This window comes from Corylus avellana, chromosome 3 (genome assembly GCF_965113065.1).
Source record: "Corylus avellana chromosome 3, dhCorAvel1.hap1.2, whole genome shotgun sequence".
Classification (NCBI taxonomy): Eukaryota; Viridiplantae; Streptophyta; class Magnoliopsida; order Fagales; family Betulaceae; genus Corylus; species Corylus avellana.
The window spans coordinates 29,304,282-29,323,936 of record NC_142492.1 but is presented as its reverse complement, the minus strand read 5'-3'; the positions used below and the strand labels follow the sequence as shown (position 1 = coordinate 29,323,936).

At 34.0% G+C, this 19,655-nt stretch overlaps 2 protein-coding genes and 1 long non-coding RNA gene across 3 annotated transcripts; all 3 read right to left on the bottom strand.

The window, feature by feature from the left end:
• Window positions 1–874: 874 nt before the first annotated feature.
• Window positions 875–7,860, bottom strand: LOC132175114 (Aldolase superfamily protein). The gene is made up of 13 exons (XM_059586946.2): window positions 7,719–7,860; window positions 7,550–7,643; window positions 7,350–7,428; window positions 6,909–6,984; window positions 6,711–6,794; window positions 6,522–6,626; window positions 5,413–5,493; window positions 5,237–5,301; window positions 4,350–4,419; window positions 4,191–4,268; window positions 3,047–3,144; window positions 2,812–2,947; window positions 875–1,185 (listed from the first exon to the last, which is right to left on the bottom strand). Exons 1-13 carry the CDS (start codon window positions 7,776–7,778, stop codon window positions 1,039–1,041), a joined length of 1,173 nt encoding a protein of 390 aa, XP_059442929.1. The 5' UTR covers window positions 7,779–7,860; the 3' UTR covers window positions 875–1,038.
• Window positions 7,861–11,285: 3,425 nt separating this feature from the next.
• On the bottom strand, window positions 11,286–13,776 carry TPPG (Haloacid dehalogenase-like hydrolase (HAD) superfamily protein). The gene is made up of 11 exons (XM_059586548.2): window positions 13,375–13,776; window positions 13,042–13,182; window positions 12,887–12,958; window positions 12,646–12,771; window positions 12,445–12,501; window positions 12,262–12,363; window positions 12,086–12,163; window positions 11,929–11,998; window positions 11,762–11,832; window positions 11,568–11,660; window positions 11,286–11,468 (listed from the first exon to the last, which is right to left on the bottom strand). The coding sequence occupies exons 1-11, from the start codon at window positions 13,663–13,665 to the stop codon at window positions 11,403–11,405; spliced, it is 1,167 nt and encodes a 388-aa protein (XP_059442531.2). The 5' UTR covers window positions 13,666–13,776; the 3' UTR covers window positions 11,286–11,402.
• A 224-nt stretch (window positions 13,777–14,000) lies between these two features.
• LOC148587068 (uncharacterized) lies at window positions 14,001–16,750 on the bottom strand. The gene is made up of 3 exons (XR_015911674.1): window positions 16,671–16,750; window positions 16,485–16,554; window positions 14,001–14,099 (listed from the first exon to the last, which is right to left on the bottom strand). It is a non-coding gene; the product is annotated as an uncharacterized LOC148587068 (long non-coding RNA).
• Window positions 16,751–19,655: the final 2,905 nt, after the last annotated feature.

The window sequence follows — 19,655 nt, the reverse complement described above, 5'->3', positions numbered from 1 at the left end:
TCCCAGCCGATTGAACTACCTCTACAAGTGAGCTTATGTTATTTAACAGTCGACGCACGTGGGTTTTAGTGGTTATACTAGTTGCAAAAGCTTTTGGGTTTTGTTATCCTATGGATGGGCCTATTGTATCTGGGTCAGTTCAATATAAAAGCCCAAGGCTATTATTCAGTGACTCATTCAAGCTTTTCATCAGACTTGTAATCCTTTAGCATCTACTTAGCTTGCTTAATCTGTAGCCAGGAGTGTGATTAGACTCGGAATGATCTTTGTGATTACTTTTACAGCTTGCGTCAATAATGCTTCATCATTCAAACTCCATTTTCTCTACTCCATTCAAACACTTTTCCCTCCTAAATACTTGAAACATAATCAGTGTCTTACAGTTTGGTATTATAAAGCTTGTGTTTTGTTTTGCAGTTGAATTTGGTAGATGGGAAAATGCAGTATTTATATGACGAGAATGGGATAACAACATTAGTGAAAGAGAAATTTACCTTTTCCTATTAGCTTAACCTTTTGAGATAACTAGAGAAATTTACCTTGTCCTATTAGCTTAACCTTTTGAGATGACTAGTAATTTAACATGATATCAAAGCCAAAGGGTCATGGAATCGAACCTTTACTCCATCAAATTATTCCCCATTTCAATTAAATATTCCACGTGTTAAACCCCACCTATTAAAAGAGAGTTTGAGCCCACACGTGAGGGGGAATGTTAAGGTAATGGTTAAGTGATTAAATTTACCTATTCCTATTAGCTTATGTTTTTAAAATAAAAAGTAATTTAAGAGTGGTGGAGCACAAAAAACTCAAGCAGATCCTCTTCGGTTGGCAAAAGTGGTCAGAGTATTTGATGGTTATAACAAGTTGTAAATTAACAGGGAATATTGATGACTGGATTTAATAGCTTTGCTGGAAACAAGTATTGCCAAAGATACACCGATGATTACAAGGTCAAAGGAAACTTCGGAAAAAGGAGGAAAGACACCGCTTAAAATTCACAATTTTTATTCAGTAATGGGAAAGGATGGGAACACCTCAAACATTTGGGGGAGGCCAAATCTTCCCAAATAACTCTTCCACTCGCTTGGCTTGATTAACATAACCTTCCAGTCCAGCCCCCAGAAGCTCCACAGCTGCTGGTCCCATAGCTGATGCAACGCTTAATTGGTCCCACTTCACAAGCTGAATATGAAGAGAGAATCAATTAACCATTTAAGAGAGTGATCAGAGAAATCAAAGTAAAGCAGGAAATTTAGGGAGGGCCCGTGTAAAAATCCAAACATCACTTCTTTTTAATAAAATATGCCCTCGCATAGCAACCATGATTTCGTCAAAGCTTTTCTAAGTATTCTGGAGAAGTATAGCAGAAGTAATGAGAGAAGTATTCAAAACTTTTCTGCACTCTCAAATTCAAAAGGTTTTTGTTATAATCTCACACCAAAAATACATATTTACAGTAAACAGGAGATCTTTTTTGCATACTGTGTTGATGGCAACAAGAATAGCAGAAGTGGTGGTGTTGTGGGAGCCACTGTGGTACTATTAGCACAAATGCATGGGTAATGGAAGCAATGATGTAGGATGAGGACATTATGTCTCTGTTTCCTAACAACCAAATCAAGGGGAAGAGGGATCTTGGCAGCGGTGTAATCCATCAAAAGGGCAGGTGTGATATGACTAACGATAATGGTTATTACAGATATACAAGGAAATGCCATAATTTTCTCCTATAAAGTTCAAAGGTAAGGCAATATGATAACTTCTGTTAGCCGGGCACTAGGCAATGACCCTTTAAGCCAATAATGGCTTGGTAGTTTTGCCTTTATTGCAGTTCAGCATATATCCATGCCAAGTACATAGACACATCCATAGTTGTAAAGCCTTTTGGTTTTGTATGTAGCCATTATGAAAGCCAACAGATCTAAATCCTGATGAAAGTTGGTGTACTAAGATACCCCATATAATGTGCTGGTGAACACTGACGGAGACGGGGAGGGAGCCTATGCAGTCAATATTTTTAGTCTGACGATATAGGAACAAAATACTTAATTCTTAAGAAAAATAATTAAAGATTGATTAGGATTTAAATGGATTTCCTTAAGAAAGAACTTTTGTTTAAAAATGTTAAGAAAATATATTTGTGTGTATGTGTGCATCTAGAAACTGTATTAATTCCCTGGTAAATAGAAAGGTTTATTATTTATTTAGACTTCTGTGTTATTTATGGCACTACATGTACCTAGGAAACAGTCTAGTGAGAGTGAGATGTAATATCACCGTTCTCTTTTATGTGCTGAAAGATATGGTTTGTGGGGGCTAAACAATTTGTAAAAAGTATAACCCGCAGAAATAAAAACAAAAAACAAAAACGAAAACAAAGAAAAAAGGAAAACAGAGAGGTAAAAAACTTGTGAACAATAAAGTTTTCAAGGCCTCATTTTACCTTCAAATTACAGTTGATCTGTTAAGTACAGATTGAAGAAATTTTTGTATTCTTATTTTTTAGTTTTGGGATATGGAAAATTGCCTTCTCTTTTAATTTACTTTTACTAGTTTTTTGATATCTAAATATTGGTTCGGCACCCTCAACATATAAAACCTGGCTGCACCACTGCTGGTGAAAACATTAGATCAATGTCCTTCTTTTGTTGTTGTTTTATTGTTGACATATTTAAAGGAGACAACCTTGAGACTATATTTTGTGACCATAAAAGGTAGTATGTTTTGGTTCCTTTCCTCACAATTTTATTAGTTCAACACAATCTTGATGCTCAAGAAGAGGAGTGAGAATATTAAAAGAAAGCAGACCTCTTCTTTGCTGAAACTGTAGGTCGCAGCAGACTGTGGAGAGAGTCTCCTAACAAAGGAATACTTCTCATCAGGAGCAGTAACCGACTCTTTGAGAGATTGCAATACCTTCAATGGTGCAATGATGTAGTCAACCCTGAGTGCAGACAAGCACAAGCATAAAAGGTTATTCCAAACAAGAAACCTGTCAAGAATTTCCAGATATAATAAGAGCAAAGATGAGTCATATGGTTACCCTAGAAGACTAAACAAATCTTGCTTGTTCCGAACTGCTGCAGCCATCAACTTTGATTTATATCCATTTTTGTGAATATAATTATAAGCCTTTGTCACCTGTAAGGATGGAAAATATTATGTTTGATTCAGGCCTTTTTTAATCTTAACAGGTTGTTAAGTAGACTCAGAAGTCACTTGAACTATCAAACACGGTACCAGAACTTTAATCAACTTAGAAGACTTTCTTGCAATGCTGAAAGAAATGCCCTTTAGAATTAGTTTCAAAAGGCTACAGGAATCATGTTTTGATCTATGAACCATAGATGGTGAAACAAAACATGATGTAAAAATCAATATATACCTCCACTAACAAAATTTGAACATGACAAATATATTGCCACGAAAGCATGTGCTGCTGGAAAGTTGAGGTCCCAATTGGCTCAAAATGCGGGAAATCTGGTAGAGTGGAACTATGATCACATACAACAACCACCAATTACAGCCCCTCAGCACCAAAAGGGAATTATATGGTCCAATTTGGAGGTGCCTTATTAACTTAAGTGAAGGTCGAGAAGCATAGACATAGTGAGAAAGGGCATAATGAAATTTGAATTTAACAAACAATATGTTCCAGATAAAAAATAAAAATAAAAACTAAAATAAAATAAAATAAAAAATTGATGAAACAAGATTGGTGTAGTGTTAAGTAGGGAATAAAATTTGAAATAAGAAAATATCATGTGGAAAAAATAGCATTCAACATAATATTGTGAAACTCTTGATAACATTGGTTTAACCAGTCAGGATGAGGGCCAGGAGCGTATAAAATTCAAAATTAAGTAATAAAATGAAATTTATTTAACTTCAATGAGAATGCTATTTTCCTTTTAGTTGGTTAAGTAAGAATCGAACCTAAAATCTCTCCAAACACTTACCACCTAGCCAACACCCAGGGGCTGTGTGGAGCCACCTTTGCCGACAGCCCCAAGCAACCACAATCTCAGTTTGTAATATATATGACACTTAATGAAACTTATAAACACAAAGTGGTTTCTTATATAATACCAATAAACGGCCTGTAACAAAAATCAGCTAAAAATAAAAACTTGTTGACTATATTGAATTAACAATCGAATCAGAAGATCTGAATCATTTTTACTAACCAAAGCCAACCCTGGATCCTCTCCTCTTTTGATAGCAGCTTCAATCTCAGGGTCACCAGAATGGTTGCGTGCCCAATCCTGAAGGAGGAGTGCACTTTAAAAATAGAAAATCAAAAAGGTTGTATAAACAATGTAATACACAATAGAGATGGAAATTACCCTTATACGGCCCACAAAAATCTGAATAACAGAAGCACCAGCTTGGGCTGCAGCTGCAGCTTGAGGAAAGCTGAAAAACAGGTCAAAACCATCTATGACTAAGAAACATCACAAGATATAAAAGGTTGATTAAATTAAGACTGCAGGATAATAGCAAAAGCTATTTAAGACAAACTGATGTGCTTAAGTAATGATTGGGGCAAAATCATACATTAGCATCAACCTTGTCTATTTTTCGTGTGGTCAGCGGCTTTAGGTAAGATCCTTACCCTAGATAACCTTAGGAAGTGGCATGTCATCGTGATGGACATATGTTGCATGTGTAAGAGGAATGGGAATTCCATGGACCACCTTCTTCTTTATTGTGGCGTGACTTATGCCATTTAGATTGCCTTTTTTAGTCGTTTTGAGTTGTCCTAGGTTATGCCTAGACGTGTAGTCGATCTGTATACTTGTTGGTGGATCTCTAATAATCCATGGAGTGCTTCAGTGTGAAAGATGATGCCTATGTGCCTTTTATTATGTTATGAAGGGAAAGGAATGATAGAGGTATCTAGAATCGAGAGAGGTCATTGGAGGAGATTATATCTTTATTCTTCAAAACTTTGTATATGTGAACAGCTGCTAATGTATCTCCTCAGACAATTAGTTATAATGATTTCCTTGTTATTTTTGCTAATTCTAGTTAGGAGTTTCTTTGTGTATACTTTTTGTGTACTTAGAGGCGGCTTATGCTTTTAATGATATTTGTCAATTACTTGTAAAAAAAACAAAATCCCTAGATAAAAGTAAGTATATGCATGGAGACAAGCCTTTAGTCACCATTAACATCATTTGATTGTTATACTGAAATTTCAACTAGCGCCATTATACATCATAGTGTATACCTGTATACAAAAGTCAAATGTGTCTGTATGCCTTCAGATTCCAGCAATCTTGAGGCCTCTATTCCCTGTATAGAAAGCCAAAAAGGAATGAAAAGATCTGTCAGCTTCTGTGCACCAAGTCTACAAAGAAAGTTCTTAAGATTACCAATACAAACGTATTTTTCTCAAATACTCACTTGCCAAGTTGAAGGAATTTTAAACAGCAAACGCTCAGGAGGTACATTAATTTCATCATACAATTTCAACAAGTCATGCACCTGTATAATTTGGTAAACTGCAAAAATTAGATTGCATATCAAGGCATACTAAGGTAATAATTAATAAAGGAACAGAGACAGATTGCCATGGAAATTTAGGTGAATGAACATATATTGCACCCAAGATACAAGATCATAAACAGGAGCCAAAAACATGCCAGAAATAACTCCCATGAGAACCCATGGATACTTTGCATCTAAGAGATGAAAATGTTAAAAAGAAGTGTGTACAGAGCTGTCTTAGACCTTAAAAGTAGAACTGTTTCTCTAGACACCATAGGCATTGCCTATGCACTGTCCTTTCTACATGCTTGTTAAAATCTTACAGTAGAGCTTATGTTTCCTTTGAGCAGCACATTTTTGGTCTTCTTTCTTTTCTTTTCTTTTTTGGACCTTTTTTTTTTTTTTTTTTTTGTTATCATTTGCTCTGCGTAAGACAACATCATTAGCATTCGTGTGCAGAACAGCAGAAACAGGACAAGTTGTGAAATATATCAAGTGGAATTTCAATTTAAAAAAATAAATAAATAAATCAACTCAGATAACAGATCTCTCTTAAGTGGAAGACATCAATTTCCTCTCAACTTGTTTATTTCTCTTTTCCTTGATCTCACACTTCCACACCACATCTCGACATGGTCCTTCCTTGTAACTGGATTTCTTGATGTACATATCGATTTGAAATGACAGAAGATTTAAAAAGTACTAAGAATGTGAAAATCCATCCTTTGCCTAGGGCAGTTTCAACATCCCTAAATATCAAAGCCCAGGTAAACTAGTTTTCTTCATGATGCCAATCCACCAAAATCAATTAAATGTGGAAAGACATTATGAGAGAAAGAACAAATCTAGATTGCCATTTCAATGAAACACAACCCAAAAGCATAATTAGAGATTGATTTAGCAAGCGAAAAATGATTTATGGGAACTGAAATCAACAACCACATCATAAACCTATTTCAAATACAAAAAGTTAAGCATTTTCTTTAAAACAATAAATCACATAACAACAGATTGAAGAAACCAACCTTCCTGATAATGCCATGTGTGTCATAAGCAAGACGTGCATCCACTTCTGTTGAAACTCGACCAGGAACTAGTTTTGCCAAGTCACCACCAACATTCACCATAGCCTACACATCCATGACTTAGTGTAAACCATTTGATTGATTTAACCATTAAATTCAAATCTTACAATTAAGGTATGTGAAAACAACCTTATTAAAGAAACATGACAATCTCAAATCAGAGTTTTCTAGCCCATAACATCCCGAATCCGCCAAAGCCATTTCAATAGCATTCTATGCAAAAGAAAATTAATCAATTAAGTGACATAAACACCATATGCTACTTCAATACCAAATTGCAAATGCAAAAGTTAGTGTTTTTTTTTTTTATGAGGTTCGAATCCTTACTCTAAATATGGTATCAGGAAGGCTACATATACCCAAAAGGAGCGCTGAGCTAACAGTGGCCGCTGTTGGAGGAAACCTAGATTTCAATAATGCAAAACCACTTATAAGAACATTAGCTCTTCATTACATTGCTCAGAAAACGAATAAAAGATAAATAACTAATCTAATTAAGTAGAGCTAGACTGAGCTTGATGAAGGTTTTTCCGTTTGGTTTCTCAGGGTTTCCATATTTGCTAACCAGATGAGAGTCAAATTAATTAATACCATTTCCAAGAAAAATAACAACAATTATAGTAAATTCACTATTGTCCGTACGATTTCTGGCAAAACAACAAACGTTACAAACCAAACAGCGTATTGCATTTAAAACTTCAACTTCCATTTCCAGCTCAGAGGGAGAAAAAAAAAAAGAAAAAAGAAAGAAGGAGAAGAATCAATTACCTCTCGAAATCATCGAAAATGACGGTGTCGGGAACAATCTCGCTGAAGCTCGACACTGTATCCAATTCAGTGATTGGACCTAAAAAACCCACCAATTACTTCAACAACAACAACAACAACAACAAGAAAAAGAAAATCAAAAATCAAAAAAGAAAACAGAGATTGAATCAGGGTGTATATAAATCGGAAAGAGATATAACCAGAGTCGAGTGAGGACGAGGAAGCTCGAATTCGCGGAAACGATCTCTGAAACTTGAGCCGCTCCAGATTAGCAGCCGAGAAGCTCAACCTCCCCTGCCATCAAAACCAACTCACTCACTCTCATACACACACATACATACATGCATACATACATAAATACGCACGTACCTGGAGAAACGAAGAGGAGAAGAGAGCTGAGAAGGGCGGAGATTGCAAGGAGAGTGACATGTTGGTCTGGGGATGGGAATGGGAATGGGATCACCTGCATTTCTCTCTCTTTTTATGTACAAGGGAAGACAGTTTTTTATATGTTTGTTTACTCTCACAGTTCTGAACCAGACCAAAATTTACAACATTAAGCCCGTTTTGTTTTGTTTGCGGAATAGGCCTTTGATTGGATTAGCTAACACTAGGTATAGTTAATCCTTTGTTTGGTAATACTCTATTCCTGGGAATAGTTTATTCTCATGGGACTACTAATTACATACACACAGGGTTAACTAAGCCACTAAAAAATGAATGGCTTAGCTAATCCTTTCATGTGGAATTAAAATTATCTTGTAAATTGCCAAAAAAAAACCGCACCCTTCTCACACCCACGTCGCCTCTCTCTCAGTGCAAAATGATATCTGTCTCTCAAAGCGATCGACTCTCTCACTGCAACGATCTCTCTTCTCTACGCAAGGATTTCTCTCCCCCTCTCTTCTCTGTTTCTTAGTTATTTCGTTCTCTCTCCAAATACCGATAAACTAAACTCAATTCGACCGATATCTTAAAAATCAATTAATTTATTTATTTATTTAAATCAATATTTTAATATGTTCCACCTATTGATCTTTTTAATATTTCATTTTCAGAACGTATTTTGGGGTTTCGAATTCAAAGCAAGGTTTGGGCTACGCTTTGGCAAAGGGATGAACTTAGGAAGGAGATTGGTACTGTAGCAGATTTAATTGATGTGAAGTAAGAATATTTTGTATAAAAAAGAAAAAAAAATTTATTTTGTAGTAATTTTTTTTATTTGAATAGTAATAAAAAGTGATTGATGTGGTATAAAAAGTAATAATATTGGAGTTAATTTTAAGATGATTTTTTTTGAGTTTTTGGATCTGGTCTGGCCCATTCTTTTGCTAAACACAGCCCAAGGTATCTCACCACTTTTTGAGGAACTAGAAAAAAAAAAAAAAAAAAAAAAAATTGTCAAAAACTCATGTATAATAATGTAGACGTGGCACTCGACTCTAAATTAATTATTTAATTTTTTTTATTTAATACGGATCAATCTAAAGTATAGTTGGGAGTGCTACTTCTAATCCAATAAATATTGGATTAAAAAAAAAAAAGAATAAGTAAAATAAGTAAAATTACTGTGAAAAGTATTTAAATAAGAAGTAAAGAAAGTAGTTTTGAGAATTCACTACAAGTCAATTTTAGGGATTTTTCCAATATTTAGGAAAATGAGTTAAATTTAGAGAGTGCTCTTGAGTTGCTGTTTGTGGAAAAATAGTAAAGGAAACGAAAACCACGTGACACGCATATGTTTCTGATACTCTCTGTCATAAGATTTTTTAAGGTTAAGAAATATGCAACTCGAAATAATCGCCACTTTTGTCGACGGGCATCTCGGACACATTATTAAGCCATGTGATTACTTCCATTCCCAAAGAAAAAAAAAAAAAATCGTTTGATTATTAATTTTTATTTTTTGGACTTCAGTTGGCTTGGTATTCTCTTGTATTCTCAACTTGGCCTTCAAGTACGATTTTAAAAATTGCATTTTTAAAATTGTCACTTTTTAAAATCGCGCATGTATTTGGTAAAACATGTTAAAATCGCACATGATTTTTCCACGATTTTCAAATTTTCATTTTTAAAATCATAATTCCAACCATTGCAAAATTACAATTTAGTTTAAAAACACAAATTATTTCTTTAAAAACATACTCCTAAATGAGCTCTGAATCAATTTCTTAGGTAAAGGTGAAGAAGAAGAGTACAGAGTGATGCATTAAAGATTCTCCATAACTGGGCCTTGGCGATGAGTTTAAGCCCAGAAACCCTTCAATTATTGAGAGGTCTCTGTCTTGGATTAAATAATAAATATTAATCTCTCTTAAATTTCAATATATTATATACACTTCTTTTTTTTTTTTTTTTTTTTTTGGACATATATATTATATACACTTCATCACTCTTGTACTAACTATTGAGAGCTTAATTAAGTCATTTAAAGGAAGCTTTCTCCCAACCAATTGGTAGCTTTTAAATAATTGTTCCTTATTCATTTTTTAAGGTTTTTGGAAATTTTCTTTTAAATTAGAACAGAAAAGTTGAAAAAGTAGAGATGAGGGATCCAAGTTGGTCATTTGGTGCATATATAAATTAATAAAATTATTTTAAAAAGTTTGATTTTTGGAGTCTTCAGAGTTACCTATACGTAAGTTTTATAATTTTAAAAAGGGTTAGTAATTAGTATCTAAGTGGAAGCAAGAGGAGAAAGTAATAAAATAATTGCAAATTTCAAAGTGTATTTGTGATTACCTATACACCCCTGAATCTAATTACATCTTTCTGCAAAGGCATATGGGATTATCATTTAATTATGAGGTTATTGAAAGGCATTTTGATTACACTAGTTTCTGAATGCATCCAATTCCAAAAGTCCTTCAAGGACTTCAGTTGTGTGCAACTCTTTCACCATTTGATTGTTAAAGAAGAGTACGTTGATTTTCTCCATCTAACTTGCTCGCTTTACCGGTCACCTAAATCTCCTTCCATTCACTATATCTTTACTTATTTCTGCCACTAACGCGCCATTCTTAACCTCTCAAAACGACGATGATGTGCTACCATGTGGTGGCGTGTGTTTCCCATGATGTTTAATATAATGAGAATCATATATATTAGAAGTACATACATCTCACGTGTTTAGTAGGGTTCATCTTTCTCATAGCACTTTCATATGTGCCTGTTGTAGTTTGGGTTTTTTTCTTACTTTCTTATTTTTCCTATTTTTTTGTTTTTGTTTTTTTTTTCTCTTTTTGGTGGAATTTAGTCTCCCTAATATGTTGTTGGTTGTTTTTATGATGGAGATTTTTCCTCCTGGCTCTTGTTTGTTGGTTTTGTTCGCGATGTTGTGGTTTCTCTTTTGTATTTAGCAGCTACTACTACATAGGTTTCACCTACTCCATAGATTATGTGTACGGAAGTATGTCTTTGCTTACCACCTTTTTTGGCGGTCCCAATTTTTTCAATGGACCGAGTCATTTATATTTAAGGGACTTAAGTATATTTATCCCATATTATATTTTATTACGATAAAAATGTTCATAACCAAAATTAAAAACAATCACAAATGAAAGAGAAAAAACAGAAAAGTCGCTTTGTGGGCACAACAAGTCAACAAAGTATCCCAACTGCCAACCTCTCCATTGTAAATGCAAGTCTCACTCAAACCAATATTGTAATATTATATGCTTGCATCATTTGCTTTGACCTTGTGCAGAATCAACCTCATGTTAGAGGGCCAGAAACAGCCCCAAGTATATGCCACAAAACTCCTTCCTCATCTCCTTGTTTAAAACATTATGAATTTTTTTCATAAAAGTAAGGAATTGCAGTCACCCGACAGAACACAATTTGGCTTTCAATTGGTTGGCAGGAGAGGCAACAAATAATTGTTTGAAATAAGATCAAATAATCAACTCAATTAAAGGGAATAAAATCCCAATTCAGACCAAAATAATGAGCTGTTTAACGCCTTAATTTTATTACAAATATAAAAAAAAATTCAGAAATAAGACCCTATATATATATACTATATAAAGAGATAAAACTACATGCTCCTTTCTCTTATACAATGCATTTAGCTCCTTCCTGCTCCTTCCATGCCACCAGGGAGTTGAGGAATTTCATGACCTGCATATAATTTTGCAGAGTTCCCTCTATATCAGAGAGCTGCTATAAATCAAATGAAGATGATGATTATATATAAATATAAAGATCAAAGCTCTAAACCTCTTCTGGGTTCCTGAGAGAGTAGAATGCATTGGTTTCTTTAGGGACAGAAGACACCAATATTCCATAACCTCGGTTGCCCTCCCGCAACACCTGGTGAACAAGTTGAAGATTTTTTTTGTTCATTAGCTGCATATATATATGAACATTACAAACCCGTCCCATCAAATGAAATCACAATTGTGTTGTTTTACCTTGAATGCATCTTCGTCGGTCCTATCATCTCCGATATAGAGTGGAAGCACATCATTCCTATTACTTAGCCCTGCACCATTAAGATAATGACACAATCAAATGTTAGAAATCCAGCATTCAATCTCGTCGCTTGTTAATAGAAAAAGAGAGAGAGAGGGGTCGATACCAAGAGATTCAAGCACAAATTCAACAGCTTTTCCCTTGTTCCAGTCAATAACAGGACGGACTTCTAAAACCTAACAGGGGGGAAAGCAAGTAATCAATCTATGTGTTATAACATGAAGAATTCAAAATTTTCACGAGATCAAGATCAAAAAAAGTACCTTCCGCCCATGAGTTAATCGCAATCGAGGGTAGTCCTTTAGAATATCATGAACACATTGTGCAATAATAGGCCATTTCTGAAGTCAGAGAACAATAGAAAACATCTGTAAGCCAAACTAGAGTTGTGCATCATGATCTATATATTGGTCAAACAAGCAACAAAAGTAATCGTCACCTTCTCATCTACATTACGATAATGTACAGAGGCACAAAACTTGTGATTCTCAACTTTTGCGCCTTTAATCCCTTTAGTATTCTCAACGAGGGTTCTAAAAACCTGCATAAAAAACTAAAGAATCAGAAAATATGTCGATACATTATCCCTAAACTGATATGTGAACTGAAAAAGTTTATGCACCTCGTCAATCAAAGGTAAAAATTCTCTAGCGGGCTGGAAAAGATTTACCTCCTTACCCTACCGAATCCAAAAGGGGAAAACATTAACAAAATAATTCCGTGCAGCATAAAAGATTGAATAGAAAAGATCTCAAAAAATTCCAATTCTACAATCTCTTGTGCAATAAAAGGTGTGCTTGAAAAAGGATTTGTCATCTTTTACCTGTTCATCATTAGATTTAATACAATTTGCATGGTCATCAGACACTGTGTGACTGAGAGGGCCCATAATGTCCATCCCATGACTACCAGCATAATGGAGTTCTGTTAGTCCTACCAAGTCATATACCTGATAGATGCAATGGATCAGAGTCTAATGGCATACAGGTGATAAATGTAGAGAAGAATTGATGGAAAAAATACAAAACACTTTCAGATTATTCAATGAAAATATTCTTATCTACCTTATCACGGCTTCTTCCACTGATGATTGCTGTTGGAAAGTACTTTGCAACATTTCTTACAGCACAACGCATCTAACAACAATAAGTTTGATTTCATGAAACTCAAGACCGGGAAGAGAAATAAAGGAAAGGGTTATCAGACATAAAACTCTTACATCATTAGACATAAGGGCGCGATCTGGGTCATCTACTATTGGAGAAAGAACACCATCATAATCCAAAAACATTGCTATCTTCTTGTTCTTTGCAAAATTTGTAATTTGCTCAAAAAAGTTGAGTGCTGATGGATACTTCAGCTGCACAATCAGAAAGAAGGCCACAAAAAATAAATAAATAAATTAATTAATTAAAAAATTAAAAAATTAAAAAATTAAAAAATTAAAAATAAAAATCAAGTATTAGAACCAACAGCAGAATAAGTGGGGATCAATCTACTTCAACTGTGAAAATAAAACAACAAATAAATTAATCAAAAGAAACAAGCATACCATCCAGGAGCAATAAGCAAAATCAGCATCATCTGAAGCAACATCAATATTGAAATCCTTAAGTAGCTTCTTCCGAGGAGGTGAGGAGGATTTCATCGCATCCAGCCAACCATTAGATCGAACATCATCAAGCTTTCCCGGCTTTTTCCTTGGAATCGTCATGTACTTAGTGGAGGAGAGCGAAGCTGCTTGCTGTGAGTAAGGCAACAAAGAATGGATGCCAAGTCTTGACTTGTTTATAGGTGCAGGATCAGTTAAAACAGGAGAAGCATGATTCGACTTCAAGTCCATGGGGGTTACAGATTACTTGGAATTAGAAAGGTTATAAAGGATTTAATAAAAGTGTATATGTCACAACTGCCAGTCAGTCAAAATGCAGAATCAAGCGCCTTATTCCAGATTTGTTTACCCAACCCTTTTGTCTATGAAAAACCACCTCTTCAATGTTTTCTTGTCACTGCTGCTGGGCGAGCAGTCCATCAAGCACAAGCTTCCTGGAAACTGTTGATTACATCATATCATTATACCAACAGTTTGAAATAGTTTCCAAAGAAAAAACAAAAGGCTGTTAATTAAATTAGAGCAAAGACTAGGAATACCTTGTCATTTCCAAAGCTACACTGCATTTATAGCAGGTGACTGGACATTATTTGCACACAGATCTTTGTGGAAGGATTAGTATCTAGCTTCCAATACCAGAAACAATATTTCTTCCTAATCTCAACCTGGAGAATGATCAAAAGGGGCTACTTATTCAGCCAAGCAACATAGTAACTATTGAAGTATGCAGACAGACAACAACGTTTTTGCATAGGAAAAACCCATGTACGTTACCAATAATAACAAGTGCAGAAGAGAATCATAAGACCTTTCTCAAATGAGAATCATTAAGAAACTAATGTTCTTGGAAACCAAATATTTTGACATTATTTGAGGTGGAATACGAAAGAGTCCAAGAAGAATAAGTAATAGGAATCAAAAAAATGCAGAAGCGATGATGACAGAGGAAGGGTAAAAAGTTAATATCCATCCTCAGGGGATGAGAGAATGCAAGTTCAATCACAAATTCCAAATGAAGCAATTTTGTAAACATACATCATTAACATTCTTGCACCATATATTGGAAATACCTGAATCTTGGGGATGGAAATACATATATTGAATATATTTATAGACGGAAAATGAAGCAGCAATTTTGGTCAAGAAAGTTACCACTCTTTCAAGTTTGACCGATTCAATCGCCATCAACATATTATTTGTCAAAACAAAGGAGTAATTCAAGATTACAATAGAAGTTTCAAATGCAAGTGGCAATTTGTGAACAGCTATATTTTATGTACTCATGACAGGGATAGCGATCCTGTAAGAATTTCCAAAAGAAAACGACTAGTACCTGTATTGCATAAATTATTTTTTTATAGGAAAATCACTTTGACCAAAAACTTATTTCGAGAGAATAATTTAAGTCAGATCTAATGAGGCAGCTTTTCCCAAGGCTCACCACAGTTGAGACATGATAATTACTCTCAACCATTTGTATAAAATAAGAAGAAAAAATAAATTTAAAAAAAAAAAAAAACAACCTTATAAACAAAATATGGTTTTATCAATTTCACAAGAGCTGAAAGCTTCCCCAGACATACCATAAGGAACTCATATTCTATACATTAATATGAGTAATCAATGTAAATTACGTTTCCATGTCTTGAATCGGGATACTATGTCAGATAAACATGTAATTCAAAACCACAATTAATAACAAAAATGCATTTCAAGGCAATATATAAGATAACCCATTCAACATATAGTCATAAAAAATCAGGCAACTACAATAAAAATATTATATCATTTCTATTATTATAATTTAGCTCCAAATACTACATAAGCCAGATCCACAGAAAATGCCATTCCTTTGTTATCTTGTTCCATTTTGTTGATGTGTCTTTTCTTGGAATTGCTAGACTTACCAATCTGCCCAGTATATATATATATATATATATATATATATATATATATATATATAATGGGTTTAATTGGAGCCTAGAAGCTGCTTTTGCTTGTAGATCTAGTACATCACTTTCAAAATTCGTGTAAATAAAAAAAAAATAAAAAATAAAAAGAAAAAAATAATAATTTTCCAGCATCGATATGACAGTACAACTACCAAATCGAACATTAAACTTAAATACCCAACATAAAAAAAATAAGACTAAATAAGAGAGAGAACATAATCAAAACATTCTAAAAACAAAGTTGAAGGTCACAAAATGATGGGTGTATAATTCTTGAGCCATTACCCACACCAAGTCAATGCTAATAATAATAGATACTTCTTGGCATGGTCAGAAAAGGCCCCATTGAAACGTACAACACATGGTTTTCTCTAACAAAGGCCATCACCTTCTTTCTTTCTATCTTCCTTTTTTGCTCTTCTTTTTTGGGTTACATCCAAAGGACACGTTGCAAAAATACTCAAATCTTTTTCCCAGTTGACATTATGGACATTGTTTGATAATACTTTCGTTTTTTTTCTCAATTTCAAAACAAAAAATTAATAAATAACACAAAACACCCAGAAACTATTTTTTCTTTTATATGAATACATTAAAAAAATATATAAAAATATAAAAAAAATAAAAACAAACGGAATCGAAATTCGTACTAAATCTTACCAAAAAAAAAAATCGTACTAAAAGTCTAAAACTAAGAAAATCAACAAGTGAGCTGTCAAATCGTTTCCTTTATTTAATACATACAGCTCGACACCTACATCTTATAAAGAAAAAATAAATGAAGAAAAGAAATTAATACATACATTATGATCCAAAACCAAGTAGGCAAAATCTTAATCAAACAAAAGCTGCCGATTCTCCCTTCTTTTTTTCTTTTTTTTTTCATATAGGAAAAAAAAAAAAAAGCTTTGCTTTTAAATCTACAAAAGCTCACTGGCTTTACACGTCTCAAGAGAAAAATGCTAAAGATCCCAACACCTATGGCATTTGCATTAAAATCAAACGGAGGATCCGAATTCATTTTAAGAGTACAAAACAAAAACCTCAGGAAAATAAATAAATAAATCTATATATATATATATATATATATATATATACCTGCTTGACGGAGCAAAGAAAAGGTAACGTTTACTTTTTTCCGCCAACCAGACACGACCAGATCGAAAAGCTGAAACCAAAGACACCTCATGAATGTTTGACACCGCAAGATTTCAAACATTCCAGAAAACAGAGAATCCGACACCAAAAAATCAGAGGTTGAATTCTAAAAGGCGAAGAAGTTACCTCCGAGAAAACGAACGCAGGCGAGAGAACCCTAGAACATTACAGAAACAGAGAGAGATGAGAAATGTGGTGTGTGTTATTATAACCGAAAAGAGAAAAGGAAGGGATTGGAGGCCGAGAAGTTTGGGTATTTATAGAGTTTGATGCCCAATGGAAGACGTGCTTAACAAGGTAACTTTGGTTGTTGAATTGGGAAACACGACCGCTATTTACCATATATCCCTCCATTTTTTTAAACAATTTAATTTTTCCTTCTTTGTTTTTTTTTAATTTAGTTTTAGTAATTAGTATTACTTTATTAATCCAACAAATTATTTTGCACATATGTGTAGGTTCCCAAATGGCTCCATCCCAAGAGGTGACTTACAAACGACACGTGTAGGTCCTATTTTGTACTTAAATGACGACACCTGTGAATGTAGCCACTGACGTGGCCACGTGTCAGTCTGGGCCATCCACGCAAGGACGGACGGATTTCGCGCTCGCATCGCTTTCTTGCACAGCTGGCTGTCGTCGGTGTCACGGACAAAAATGAATTTATTTTTTCCTTTTTTCACTTTTTCCTTTTTATTTTTTACCCCACGTCTGTTTTCTCAACTAGCAGGTGTTTTTTATTTGAGATATGTTACAATGCAATATAATGTTTACATTTGATCCATATTTAGTGAGGGAGAGAAGATTGAAATTCAAATTTCAAATTTCAATCATTTCTTTTATATGACGGTTCATCTGTCATGTCATTAAAAATGGGTTAAATGTGGACATTATATTGCACTGAAGCATTTCTCTTTTTATTTTCTACATTGTTTTAGCTTGGTTATGCATATGATAGCATATGTAACACAAGTGATATAATATTGTCTGCTTTGGGCCAAGTTCGCACAGTTTATTATTAGGTATACCCTCAAAAGGCCTCATACCACTTAGAGAAGAGATATTCCATATAAAACACATTATATTTTTCACACTCAGGCAATATGGGACGTCACAAATTGTCATTACATTGTATATTAAATAAAAACTACTAATTATGGATAGAAATTTCCTCCAAACCAGTTTGAAGAAAATATCCTTTAACCCATTTAAAATAGTGTCAAGTGTCTATAAATATTTAAAATGCATATTAAATTTAAAGATAAATTAGGTTTTTTTTTTTCCAACATTTTCCTTGTCATTTTTCTTTGACATTTTGGGTTAAAATTTTTTGGCTTTGAATAAAAAGTCCACCCCTCCCTTTTGCTTTTACTTTCCTACCATTAAAATAGTTATCACACAACAAACATCAGGTAGAAGAGATCTGCAAAAAGACAAAAAGCCATGATCGCTCGTTGGAGATATCGACAGAACCACCACTAATCTTTAAGTTAGTAGGTGAGTGAGGAAACAAATTAATTGGCAAATTGTAGGTAAAAAGAATGGGGCGAGTGTACCTCGAATAGCTACCCCTTATCTATTTATAGACTTTTTGTTCCAGACTCTCCTTAATCGGATGCATGCATGAATTTAGCTAAGACAAGAGGTATGGAAGACTTGAAGTAAACATGGAAGGTGGCAAATATGGCACATCCTTAACAATTCAATTTCCCTTGGTAAAATGATTTTAATGGTAACTTTCATCGCACAATTGAGATCCCCACCAATTACTTAAAATTTGAAAATTTCATGTTATAAAATCGCGACCCTTCATTTTAAATTCAATGGTTTATAAAATGTCAGTTATTTTTGTATAATCGAAACATCAAATTTTGATTTTAAGCTAACTTTTATTTTATCGAGGTTTAAATGATTTTATAGACCATTGAATTTAAAATGAAGGGCCACGATTTCGTAACATGAGATTTTTCAATTTTAAAAAAATGGAGGGGATCTCAATCCTTCATTGCACAATCATCTCTAGTTTGGTTGGCAAGATTGTAAATGATGGATTAGTTGCCTTATTCATAGCCGACTTACTCATTGGTGGGGAGTAACAATTTGCATGCTAGTTGTCATTTCTTTATTTATGGTTAAAAGCTAGATCTTTTGGGTAAATAAGTTGGACCTTGCTAGGAAGGTGTAAACCTTGAGGACTAGCTTTCATCTTAACCCTAAAGTAGTTTTAAATCAACTACCCTTCAAGGACAAAGTTTTCTTCTAAACTGGGTTGAAGAAACTTACTCCAAGTTAATCTATAAAAATGACATGTGTTATTTGAATATGTAAAATGCATATATATATATATATATATTTTTTATAGTATGGACAAAGTCTTTTGGGTAAATAAGTATGACCCGCATATATATATTTTTATAGTATGGACAAAGTCTTTTGGGTAAATAAGTATGACCGTGCGGGGAAGGTGTGAACCTTGGGGACTAGCTTTCGTCTTAACCCTAAAGTTGTTTTAAATCAACTATCTTTCAAAAACAGAGTTTTTCTCTAAATTGAGTTGGAGGAACTTACTCCAAGTTAATCTATAAAAATGACATGTATCATTTGAATATGTGGGATGTATATGTTTTTTTTTAATAGCATAGACAAAGTCTTTTGGGTAAATAAGTATGACCTTCCAGGGAAGGTGTGAACCTTGAGGACTAGCATTCGTCTTAACCCCAAAGTAGTTTTAAATCAACTACCTTTCAATGTCTACCTTTCAACACCTTAGAGCATTTATTTGGTTGTTTAATAGGGGAAATGTGACTATGGGGAAGAAAGTTAGGACCTTTGGAGTTTTTATAGTTATGTTGATTGTTTCTAAACATTTATGCATGTTCTATGTTACCCTTTAGGAGTGTTATAACCTCTTAGGGTCTTAATTAAGTGATGAATCAAGTTTTGTTAGGATGAATTAGGAAGAAAAAAAACACATTTCGGAGCATGGCGATTTAACAGTCTTGAAGAACGATCAAACGAATCTCGAGAAGCGATCGATCATTCTGGGTGAAAAGTGTAGGATTATGGTTTTTAAGTGTAGGGTTAGGGTTTTGCTAAGTATCTTGACTAATA